The sequence below is a fragment of the Nicotiana tabacum genome, chromosome 22 (genome assembly GCF_000715075.1).
Source record: "Nicotiana tabacum cultivar K326 chromosome 22, ASM71507v2, whole genome shotgun sequence".
Classification (NCBI taxonomy): domain Eukaryota; kingdom Viridiplantae; phylum Streptophyta; class Magnoliopsida; order Solanales; family Solanaceae; genus Nicotiana; species Nicotiana tabacum.
This window is the reverse complement of record NC_134101.1, coordinates 16,079,905-16,091,900: the sequence shown is the minus strand read 5'-3', so window position 1 is coordinate 16,091,900 and position 11,996 is coordinate 16,079,905. Positions and strand designations below refer to the sequence as shown.

Here is an 11,996-nt window from a genome sequence, read left to right as displayed (position 1 = left end):
TTTGATCTTGTGGGTCGTGGTGAACTTCACGCTGTTGATGGAAGCATCGTCTCTATCGCCGATGATCATGTGGATGGTGCGGGTTGGCGATGGCGGCTTCGGCGGCCCTTGGTGTTGTTTGCGTCCCCTGGCAAAGTTAGTCCTTCCCCAATCGCTTAGTAATTCTTTGAGGTGTCCCTGTCGCAGCATGTTTACGACCTCATGTCTTAGGGCAATACAATCTTCAATTTTGTGTCCTCGCTCTTGATGGAACTCGCAGAGGGTGTCTGATTTTCTGGTCCGACCTCATCCTTTGTGGCCACTTTACCTTTGGTCTGAGCTTCTCCAAGGTGTAGACGATCTCTGTAGGTGACACGCAAATATTGTGAACGGATAGTAAAGGGGGCATACCTCTCTCATTCCGGTGAGTCCCTGTTATTGATCGGGGTGGGCCCTCCTTATGGCGAGATGAGGATACAACGGTAGTTCTGATATATGGGAGGTGTCATTCCCGGTTTGGTCGTGGGGCCACTGGATCTCTTCTGATATCACTTTTCCGATCTTTTCTGGAATCTGCTTGTACTGAGGTCAGTCAATGAGTTAGCCCATTGAGGTCGTCTTCGTCTGCTCGGACTTCGGCAAAGTACACATTATGTATTTCGTCCCAAGTTGTTGGGGGATATTTTATAAGCCGACTTAATAATTTTCCTGTCGCCCTTGAACCATTTCTATTCAGCCCGTTTTGAAAAGCAGTTACCGCCATTCCTTCTGATACATTTAGAAAAGTCATTCTTACTCGGTTAAAATGGGCGAGAAAGTCCCTCAGTCATTCTCCCCGGGACTACTTGATAGCAAAGATGTCATTCACTCTTGCCTCGGCCTTCTTGGCCCCAGCATGGGCCGTCACAAAGTTATCGGCCATTTCCTCATAGGTTTCGATGGAACGTGCCTACAATTGTGAGTACCAGGTTAATGCACATCCCGTGAGGGTTTCGCCGAATTTCTTTAGCAAAATGAAAGATACTTGTTCTTTGGCGAGGTCATTACCTTTCACAGCGGTGACGTAATAGGTCACATGATCCTCGGGTTCAGTTGTGCCATCATATATTTTCAGATAAGGCGGCATTTTAAAGGTCTTTGGTATGGAATGTGGGACAACGCTATCACTGTACGTTTGCTCGACGAACCGACTGGCGTCTCTCTTCGGCAATAACTTCGGAGCTCCCGGTATTTTATCGACCCTTTCTTGGTGGCTCTCATTTGATCCCGAAGTGTCTTATTCTCGTTTTCCATTTTCTCCATCCTTTTCAGAATGGTTGTGAGAGCGTCGTCGCCTACATTGTTAACAACACTGTGAGTAACACCTATCGTCGTGGGTGGAGAAGGAGGCTGATCATGTTGCTCGTCCACTGGTAGTACGGCACATGTACTCGCCTTTACTGCGGCCACGTCCCGAATGGGTTTATGGAGGACGATGGTCAGTGTATCAGTCAGCCAGGCCTCAAGGAGTTTCTTTATCGCTGGCGGTGTCTCCTCTCCCATGGATGTGGAGGCTGTCTTGCCAAGGGATTTTGTGATGCTGCAGTGGGGAAGGGGTGATCCACCTCACCTAGGGGGGAGGCGTTGGGCGTTGTGTCCTCATCCACTGATTCAGAGTCACTCATTATTCTTGTTCTTTCTTCTCTGTTACCTGCCATGTTAGATCTATGCATACAAAGAGAAGAAGGTTTTTTTTTTTTTTTTTTTTTTTTTTTTGCGTCAGTAATCAGTGTCGGTTGTAGATCTAGAATAAACTAAAAGACTTAGCTAGAAAGTCCCCACAGACGGTGCCAAATTGTTTGACCAAAAAATATAATCTCCGGTTAAACTATTAGATTACCTTGGTACGGGGCTAAATCTAACTAAGGATAATAACTCTAGATATTAGCACAAAAACGTATAGTAGATGGGACAGATTCCGTATATGGTTTGTGATAATAAATGTAAAATAATCTTAAAGCAAGAACATTAATGGTGATATAACTAACAATAAATGTCAATAAATGGCATTTAAGAAAATAAAGGGAATGATTCACCCAATAATGGATGGGTGGGACGAATATTTTGCCCGACAATGATGAATGACAGATAGATCCAAGATTCGCACGAACAATCATCGGATGTGATGCAAAGGTCGGGAATAATATATGAACAAGAATACTCGTAAAAATGTAATCTTTGTGTCTTTGCGAGAGAGAGTCTTCTTCTCAAAAGTGTTCTTATCAGAATGAATATTACATGCCCCTATTGTTGTCTCCTCTCTCTATATATATGAGGCCTTTTTCCTAGGAAACCCTAATAGTATAAATGCAGAGAATATCCACTAGAATATTCTCTTATAGTACTCTATCTTGACAAATTAGTCGTTTCAAGTCTTATCATTAATAGTCAATCTCGACCTAGACCCTTGTAAACATCTTGACTGCGATCTCTATCGATATCTTGACCACGGCTCATGTCGGCACCTCGGCCATTGACCTCGCTGCGTCTTGGGCGAACTCGACCGATAACTTTCTTTAATGCCATATTACACTAAATATTCTGAAGACAGATTTTGACCTATACCACCACCACAAGCGATCTTGTAGAATTTGGACATCTTTAATCCCTACTTTAAGATGGATTTGGAAGGAACTTTAGGGATATAGTTGAATCTATTATTTCTGGCTCAAATCATATGCATGTATTTAATAAATTATATATACATGTAATAATATCGTAGTCATTCTAAACCTACTAACTCTAAATTCGTTTCAACTTTTAATTGCAACTTAGTTCAATAAAATAGCTTCATTATTATATAATCTTACTTTCTTTCTTGAGGCAAGACAATGAAGTGGGGTAAAAAAAAAAGACATTCTTTATAAAACAAAGCAACTTCAACAATGGGTGGATACAAATTCGAGAATAACATTTTAGACAACCAAATTAGTTTACATTATCAATAGGAATTTATTATAGACAATCTTCATGGTTAGAGAACCAATTAATGTCTCCGTAAGTACGCTTTCCTGCAGCAGAGGGAACATCTTCTATAACTTTCTCTTGACCCTTTGGGTAAAATATTCCAGTCCGATCATCAGGTACCCACCAATTATCATCATTATGATTTTTCATGACAGTACCTTTGCTCTTCACTTCCTCCGCATTAAGTTTAACCGTATCACTAATAATGTCTGGAGAAGTGCTTTTTCTGTGATAGGCTTTGCGTAGGATAGGCCTGCATGTATTGAACACAGAAAGAATGGTCTATATATTAATTTTTATACTTAAAGATTGTCATACGTAGTGAACTTCAAAATAATAATTCAGGAACTTGATTAGCTGATTATCTTCATTTTCCTGTTGATAAAGAAAACTGTTGCAGTATTAGTCAAATCAAATATCTCATATGCTTTTGAAATGTTTCTTAGTTTTACCGACGACACGAGTTCAGAATTTTAACCTGATAGGTTCAACCTTATAATTCTTAGCGGTGATGATGTACTCACCATTATTTTGAAATAATATGAGTTCAAAGTCTAATATTTATCCAAATTTTTGTTGAATATAATCTTAGTAACTCAATTGATTGGCTACCGAACTTTCACCTTGTTTATGAGGGTTCAATTTCTAACCTTGTAGTTCCCTCCCCCATTTTCCCTTCCCTTACTCCTTACATAATAAAAAATTTAAACAAATCAATATTTATCGAAATTTTATTATGTTTCGTATATATATAACATATACGTTATGTGTCATAAATACTGGGTCAAGTTGAACCCGTACCACTAAGGCTACTTCCGATCTGAATATCGGTGTTACCTCTACAAATAGTAGCTGAATCATTTCAGTATTTCTTTTCTTTTTATGGCAAAAGTGTAATGTTGTGGGTGAAACACTAATTGCTTTAAATTCTAGAGAAGGTGCTACATACTAAACTTTAGCAATCATAGAGTTAGATAATTAAAGATAAGAAGCAAGTCAGAGTGAGTGAGTGATAGGGCCTTTAAATTCTATTGCCATCTTTAATTTTCAATCTGAAAAGAGAGTGAGATGTTTGCATCAAATTGGTTTTGATGGGTTGGACAGAATATATTTGGTTTCACATTATATCGTGATCAAGTACACCCGCTGTATCACTTATTTGAAGACTTGCATATGTGATATTGTTATTATGATCATACACTAAAACAGGCTAGGCAGGTGTATCTACATCAACGACCAAATGGAACAATCTCATATATTTCTCTTTCTTTGTCTAAACTATAACATGCATTTCCAAGAATTGCATTTTGATCATACGGAGAAAGTACGTTAATATGTCTATGCCTTAAAAAAGAAAAAGAAAGACAGAAGAATACGATGGAGTAAATTTTACTTCAAATTTTGATAACCTTACTTGAAATACATAGAGTTCATGGACTGTGCTCCTCTACCAGCTGCTGCAGTTGCCATATTGTGATCACTTCTTCCTTGGCTAATTTGCTGTGATTTGAGGTGGTGTTGTGACAGCTAGCCCAAGGCTTTCTATTTTTATAGTACTTGTAAAATATAATAAGGGTGGTTGGTTATGGACAATTTAGCTTCCCAAGAAAGAGGGTAAGGATTGTTTTATAAAATTTGTCAGCTTCTGGATCCTACCATAGAAGAATGAAGGACCATATTATGTCATAACGAGATAATGTTAGTTCCACAGGATATGGAAGCTTACTTCCACTACTAGATAACATTAACTTGAAGGCCATGCAACTATATCCTTTTTCTTTATTTCCCAAGCTAGCGGAACCAATGTCCCCTCCTATTTACTGGATTTCTAATTAAAAATATACATACTTAATAATTTTGTAATATAAATATAAAATCTAAACAGAAACTACTGATTTCGTTTGAATCTGTACATATTATTTTAGTTTCGACTCATTTAGAAGTATTGTATTCAATTTTTTGTTTTTGGCGCACATAGTTAATAAAGTAGTAATGTCTAGTCATTGAAATTTAAATTTGCGAAGTTACCATAACTGTGACCTCTTGATTATTAGATATTATTCCCTTGTTGAATGGGGCATAATATATACCATCTGTTTATCCTATATACAGTTGCTTAATCGGCTAAAATTAACTTAAGCGGTATGAAGTCAAATTAGGTAGTTTGATTAGTTACGCTTATGCCATGGCCGTAGTGGATTCAAAAAGATACACACTTGAAATTTTAGCTTGTGACCTAAAGCAAATCTTGAATTATTTTGCCATTTTATTAATTTCTTTATGCTAAGAAAATCAAAATAATAACCTCCTGGCCACTTAAACTTGTACCGGATTGTATCGGATTGTTAACCCGATAAATGAACTTATGAGTTTCCCATTTAGCACCTCTACTTTACGTAATAAGGACTAATAAATACCTATGACGGTTGACCATGCATACGTGGAGGAAACATTGCTGACACGGTGAAACTGCGTGCAAATCACATGGCGCATGAATGTAATAGTTTTAATAGAAAAAAATAATATTAAAATAAATAAAAATGTATAATAAATAACAAAAGATAAAAAAAGAATAAAAAGGCATCCCTTTCCCCATTCTTCCTCCCACCTCCTTCGTTCCCACCCCGTTTCCCCCGTTCTTTCGTTTCGTCTCCCATCCCTCTCCCCAGCCTTTCCTCCCCAGCCCCTCTTCATTCTTTTCGATTGAAAATCAATTAGAATTTTTTTTAATTGAGTATGAGGATCTAGAGAGAAGGTAATCCACAATCGAATTTTGGCAGAACAAAATCACATCAATTTCTCTGATCTGGTCATTACTCCGATAGTGATGAAGTTCTGGCGAAAAAGAAGACTCTTCTTCACATTAAGTATTTGGAGTATTTATATTTTTAGAGTTTATTCTTCACATCAGACGGTTTATGGATGAAGCTTTCCCATATGGTCAATGCTCCTCTCTTTTTCTTTTTTAAGAAAAAAATTAGCGGCAGGGGTGAAATGCCATTTCTAATTTGTTTGCTCTATGCAAATGGGCTTGATGGGAAGGAAGTTTCGACGGAGATGGTGATTGAAGTGCTTGAAATCAAATGGAATAAGGTGTTTGCGTGGAGATGGTGATTAGAAATTAACATAATGAGTAGGCAAACACAGAGAGGGAACTATTCATCGATGGCCAAAGACATTGCCAGTGAATTCTCCAGCCAAATTGAATTTTTTGCTAATTTATGAGTTTTTTGCTGGTCTCAGTTGTAACGGAGGAGAAGAGAAATAAAAACATTAAGTTAAAAGTTTGATAAACTGGAAATTAAGAATTAAAAAAGTGAGACCTATAAATTACACATGTCAAATTCTAAAAGATTAAGTATATGACATGTCATTTTTGTCTAGTGATTGAAGAACACGCTCAGACGGATATGTTTTTAGTCCTTATTCTTTAAATTGAGGTGCTAAATTGGGAAAATCCTAAGTTCGTATGGTTCCATTTTGCCTTCTATTAATTACATAGTATAATTTTTCAAATAAAATAATTCAATTGAATCTTTTCCTCAACCTTGCCCAGTCGCAATGGGTCCAAATAGCTAGTCTTTCAAATTATTTGGTAGTTTGGTTAATAAGGCTTTTTGTTACATGCCTACATGGAATTAACACGCTAGAGCTGTCGATGTCAAACATTAGGAGCCATATTAATCTACGGACTAAATATTTCTCTAATAACCTATAGTAATATTTGGGCTACTAACGCTAACTCTTTCTGCTCATCAGATGACTAACTAAACCACACATCGAATTGGCCAACACGATACTTTGTCTTTTGGAGACTAAATCGAGACCTAACCTAATAATACACCTTATTTCGTGTAGTCTCCTCTCTCTCTTTTTCTATCTCGATAATGTATTTAGTGTAATCTCCTTGGACATAGGCACATTTTAGTGTAGTCTCTTTTCGGATCAATTGAATTTCGATTATCAAATGCTTAAAGAAAAAATTACGTGCAATATAGAAAGTGATAATACTAAGAAGTTGGAGTGTAACCCAAAATAAAATGAACATTTGCATCCATTATTGACCCCCACCACCCCCTACTCAGCCCGTTCTGAAAGGCTGCGACTGTCATCAACGGACAAGATTGAATGCAACTTTAAGAAAACAGGATTTCAATTTCCAAGTCTAGTCATGAATGTTCAGTCCAAGTTGTAATCCAAAGAACATTGAAACTGATAATAATGTAAAAGAATTTTTAAAGATAAAATTGCTTTCATTAGCGGAAACTAGAATTTTGGCCAAATAGAAGTATTTAAATTTTAGTATATCTCCATGTCCCTATCGTCAACAAACGTGTGGACCCGAAGATCATTGGATAAAAAGAAAAAGGTCCAAAAAACATATGCTTCAGCTCGGGCGTATTGGATAAAATATGTTATGATATGTGACCGTCCGAGAAAGGGATACGTGGAGCGTAAGACGGGGATGACTGAAGACCGGAGACAATTATTTTATTTGTCGCCGGGAAGAATAATGCTTATAAAGATGTGATAAATGCTCTTCTCTCGGTAGCATTCAACAGAGAATATTCATAGCATCAAGAGGAGTTATCCGTTACAAGGAATTTGATATTTATATTCACCGTTACATCTTCATAAATGTCCCTCAGAAGGGTACGACCCTAGGACCTTCTTCATAGCTATAAATAGTGAACTCAGTTGTCATTGTATGGGGGAGGAATTTTCTCGCAAACTTACACTATATTTTATACAAAGTTCAATCCAATCTTATCTTCTAATTTCTCGATTTTTTTGTTGTGCCCGAAAACCTTATCCCCGGAATTATTGCTTTTGCTGTTTCGTTTATATCTTACGGTTAAGTACTATTGCGTAACTCTTCAATTATTTATTTATTTCAGGATTAAATTAATTCACTTATCTAGAAATCATATATATATTCAACTGTATCGTTTTACGGGTAAGCACCGGCAAATACTTATTATGGGACTGAATCATCAAAAATAGTCTCTTTATATACTGAACCACCGTAATTTTCTATTTTGATTTAAACTTTAAAGTCGCCTTTCATTTAGCCCAAAAACAAATTTGAAAATTATTGAATGATTGGGTGTCTGGATGATATAAGCATTAGCTTCTTCCAAGAACTTTGCATATCCTCTAAATTATTATTATAAAAATAAAGATTAAAGAGTTTTTTGGATATGGCATCCACAACAGCAGAACTGAATATCCATTTTGAGGCTTGGTTGTGCAATAATTCTCTTATCCATCTAACTGCGCTGTAGTCCTTATCCTCTCCCACCACACATTATCCCCTTCCATTTTTACTACTTCTAAAACAATTCCGCACAGAAAATGATCAAAGATTTTTACTGTAATCTGGAGACATGGTAAAAACCATTTCTCCATTTCCATTTAAGAGCTCACAGGCCTTATCTTCGATTCATCTAGAGTGAAAAAATGACAGCCACTCAAAATTCATTTTTCCGATGTCCCTCTAAACCACCCTCCCAACTCCCCTCCAACACTGGACTAATTTAATTGTGAGTTGCAATGGTTAAAAAATTACACTTGTTCCTCATTGGTTGTGTCTTAAAATTTTGGATTGAATGCTTTAAATTGCAGATATCACCCCCAAGATTTGCTTTATTAGCTTCCGCATAACGCCTTATTATTTTCGATCCCAACAGATTGAAGGTCAAGGAGGAACCATGATTGATAGATATTTACACAAGATAAGTCCAGTTTCTTCTCAAGTCCCGTTGCGAGGGCCTATTAGAGGAACATACTCAGAGTAATCCCAAACAGTGGCGTCCGGAGAAGTTGGCCTACTAGAGGGCCATATGAATAGTTCATATTCTCTCAATTAAGTTCGGCTGAATTGATAGGCAGGACAATTGTTTCGTCTCTTTCCATCTTCATGTTAATGAAGCTGATAGCTCAAATTGCAGGGATGATGAGCGATAACTGATAATTTTCTCTTTCCAGTTTCCTCTTCTGGAAACGTATATCATTGACGTATAGATGGTAGCAAATTTACAATGTTACTGCAGTATACATTGAAACTATGATTCCAAATTTCAAGCATATTTTCTCTGTGTACACCTTGGAATGGATCAATGCTAAAAAAACTAGCAAGTTTCGTTCATGATAATTGAAAGTGCTTGGTTAACCCTATTGACAAAGAACTTATTCGGCATTTTGTATTAAAAACTTGCATCCTCTGTTGTTGGCCTCCTCAAGAAATAACGCAGGCTATTTGCAAGAACCTGCAACGGTTTAAGATTGAAATTTGTCAAATAATTGTCTTCAAACTACCAAAGTCTAATAACTCAAGTTGCATATTGGTTCCACCGTAGCGCCCGTTACCTGTTGAAGGGGCTTGATCAGAGCTTTGCCCTTGTAGCTGACATGAAATTTTGCCTTAGCTAGCAATCCCTGCACCAAGATAAAGTTTTGACTCATTGCTAAGCTACTGCTGCTGCTACTTATTAGTTGGCACAACTACCACCTAAACAGTTTATTAGTAAATGATTTGGAAAAACTCCTGTAGTATTCTTACCTCAGTATCGAATTCTCCAGATTCAACATCAATGTTTATGTCAGTAATGATCTTGACAAGATCAACTATCAATCCAGGTCTGTCTGCTGTCTCTACACAGAGTAAGCTGCAAAGAGGCATTTTGCTATTCACTTCAACTTGTTCATGTAATGAAGCAGTCAATGAATTTGCCTATGCTGATAAAATACCAATAAAAGGATGTATATAACGTTACCTCCGTTCAGGACCATCGTCATAGACATGTATATGGGTCGCTATGTCCACGTCAATCTGAAAATTTTCACCACAAACAGCTATGTAAGATTTAAGTTACATGGTTGATATGACAGTTAGGTAAATCAACCCTTGGTTTCTGAATCATCAGATAACGAAGCAATTAGTAACCTTCTGATACGGTTGAAAAACACCGAAAGCTTCTCCCATAGCTAACATGGAGCTAGATTCCTGCAACAGACAAAAGATAATATGCAGTAAGAAGAAGAAGCTATATATGAATCCCTCAGAAGATACTGGAACTGATGCTCAACAACTTATTGAAGTTTCTACCGGGTGGTATTCCATCATATTATTGATGATCGTCAAACGAATTGCTTCAAGCAGCTCTGGATCATCGACCTTTCTACCCGTCGAACTAGAAACAAGTCCCAATAGTGAAACAATTAGAATTTCACCCAGAGAACTAAAGCCGTTAGACTCATAACAAAAGATTCATTTGAAGGTGTTTTCAGATATCTGGTGATTGATAGATTGCAACGACTAAGCACGTACAAGAGAAATAGAATAGCGAATCAACAAGATGAACTTACGCTTTTGTAATGGCGAATTTGTTATGCTTCCCAGATGAATCAAGACAGACATTAGCTTTGACAACATTCAGTCCAAGATTTTTTAGTGCATTCATCTGAAATACATTAGGCAAATCAAGACAGCACTGGCAGCAAAAACACTTAACACTCGAATCATAAGAGAATGGATTCTTACTGTGTCAAGAAGCGCTCCAAGGCGATCCCCAAATGTAACCTCAACGACCGTTGCATCTGGATCTGAATCCAGATCAATTATGACTTTAGGTGTTGGAACTGCAGCAGTCACTTGTGAGCTTCCATCCTGTTTGTCCGGTTTCATGAATATAAAAAACAAATATCTCAATTTCAGAACAAAAAAAATGAAATGGAACAATTATTTCAATCAGTTAGTATGTTAGATACCTCTAGAGCTGTAGCTGAGGATGCTTTTGGAATAATTGTACTCCCAGCAAAAGCTAATCTGACAGGACAAAGCAGTTGATTTCAATTGTTGACTATCTAAAATAATGAAGTTGAGGAGATCGGAAGATAAATTCAAATATTATCAAGTTCTGAAAATTGTCCTTTCCTAATTGACCGATTGATCACAAAATTAGCCAGTGTTTGAGGTAAAACCAACTAGAGACTTAACTTCCTTAACATCAATCAAAAAGTAAAGCATTTATCCAGCTCCATTTCATATCTTGTGGTTAGGTTATAGATATTAGTTGCAGCCTCGCAAATGTAATACTATAAAACATACAAATTAGGGAGAAAATAAGATTTCAAAATTACAAATAGTACTCCACGATTAATGCCAAGCACCATGACCAAAGATAAGAAAGACCAAATAGCTAAGATGACAAAAATGCATTCCATTTATAGAAATGCAAATTATATCAAAACAATATGCAACCAAATAACCAAATTCAGACGAAAATGTAGAAAGGCAGGAGCTTACCTCTTGGGGTTAATGCACAGTCCCTGTACTGGATTCAAAGCTAATGAGCCACTGAAAAAAACTGGAACTGACATGGGTTGCTTCTCTGTAACTTTTAAACTAGTGCACATCCCACAAGAAAGCATAGCGACAGCCATTTCAGTTCAATAATATCAAGAAAGAAAAGAGCTTTTTAAAACAAGAAGATACACTGTACTACAAAATAGAAACTTTTATCCTTTTTCTTGGAATATTTGTGAAATATATTAGTAGTAGAGAGGAAGGAACGAAAATGAAATCAAGAAAATGAAGCTATGAGGTTGATAGTTGTTCTAGTAATATCCGCCACTCTAATGGGAAACCACCTAAGCAGCTAAGCTATCTTTATAGTATTTATATATTCCTATATCAACAACTTGACAGGTTTGTTCTGTGGTCCTCTTTATGTCTTTGTTTATGAAGCTGTGCCTAACAAATCACTCCACTTTATCTTTGGATTTAATTCATATATGCAGTAACTGGGTAAAAAATACTATCAATCTATCTTAATCTACTGTAACGCATTATTTGTTTCATTTTTAAAGTCATTAATAATCAGTGTTTTAAAAGGCATTTCGGGGACTCGTTCGGGACTCGCCCTTGGACGGGGCACTTGCAAAACGCCCTGGGCTTATGTATGGAGCTAGTTCTGTGAGGCTTACGCCCCAAGCGCCTGACCGTGCGC

At 37.0% G+C, this 11,996-nt stretch overlaps 2 protein-coding genes across 2 annotated transcripts; both read right to left on the bottom strand.

Moving 5' to 3' along the window:
* Positions 1-2,973: 2,973 nt before the first annotated feature.
* LOC107759487 (uncharacterized) lies at positions 2,974-4,455 on the bottom strand. The gene is made up of 2 exons (XM_016577447.2): positions 4,400-4,455; positions 2,974-3,238 (listed from the first exon to the last, which is right to left on the bottom strand). Exons 1-2 carry the CDS (start codon positions 4,453-4,455, stop codon positions 2,974-2,976), a joined length of 321 nt encoding a protein of 106 aa, XP_016432933.1.
* A 4,494-nt stretch (positions 4,456-8,949) lies between these two features.
* Positions 8,950-11,643, bottom strand: LOC107759486 (ACT domain-containing protein DS12, chloroplastic). Its single transcript, XM_016577446.2, has 10 exons — positions 11,294-11,643; positions 10,756-10,813; positions 10,529-10,654; positions 10,354-10,448; positions 10,094-10,178; positions 9,932-9,991; positions 9,762-9,817; positions 9,548-9,653; positions 9,355-9,423; positions 8,950-9,254 (listed from the first exon to the last, which is right to left on the bottom strand). Exons 1-10 carry the CDS (start codon positions 11,428-11,430, stop codon positions 9,192-9,194), a joined length of 855 nt encoding a protein of 284 aa, XP_016432932.1. The 5' UTR covers positions 11,431-11,643; the 3' UTR covers positions 8,950-9,191.
* Between the last annotated feature and the right edge of the window lie 353 nt (positions 11,644-11,996).

Excerpts from the sequence above, each read along its gene's own strand:
- LOC107759487 (XM_016577447.2), bottom strand. The coding sequence starts at position 4,455 with ATGGCAACTGCAGCAGCTGGTAGAGGAGCACAGTCCATGAACTCTATG. Across the intron at positions 3,239-4,399 it reads ATGAACTCTATGTATTTCAA|GCCTATCCTACGCAAAGCCT; the intron begins GTAAGGTTATCA and ends CAATACATGCAG.
- LOC107759486 (XM_016577446.2), bottom strand. The coding sequence starts at position 11,430 with ATGGCTGTCGCTATGCTTTCTTGTGGGATGTGCACTAGTTTAAAAGTT. Across the intron at positions 9,992-10,093 it reads ATATGATGGAATACCACCCG|GAATCTAGCTCCATGTTAGC; the intron begins GTAGAAACTTCA and ends TGTCTGTTGCAG. Across the intron at positions 9,654-9,761 it reads GACGATGGTCCTGAACGGAG|CTTACTCTGTGTAGAGACAG; the intron begins GTAACGTTATAT and ends GCCTCTTTGCAG.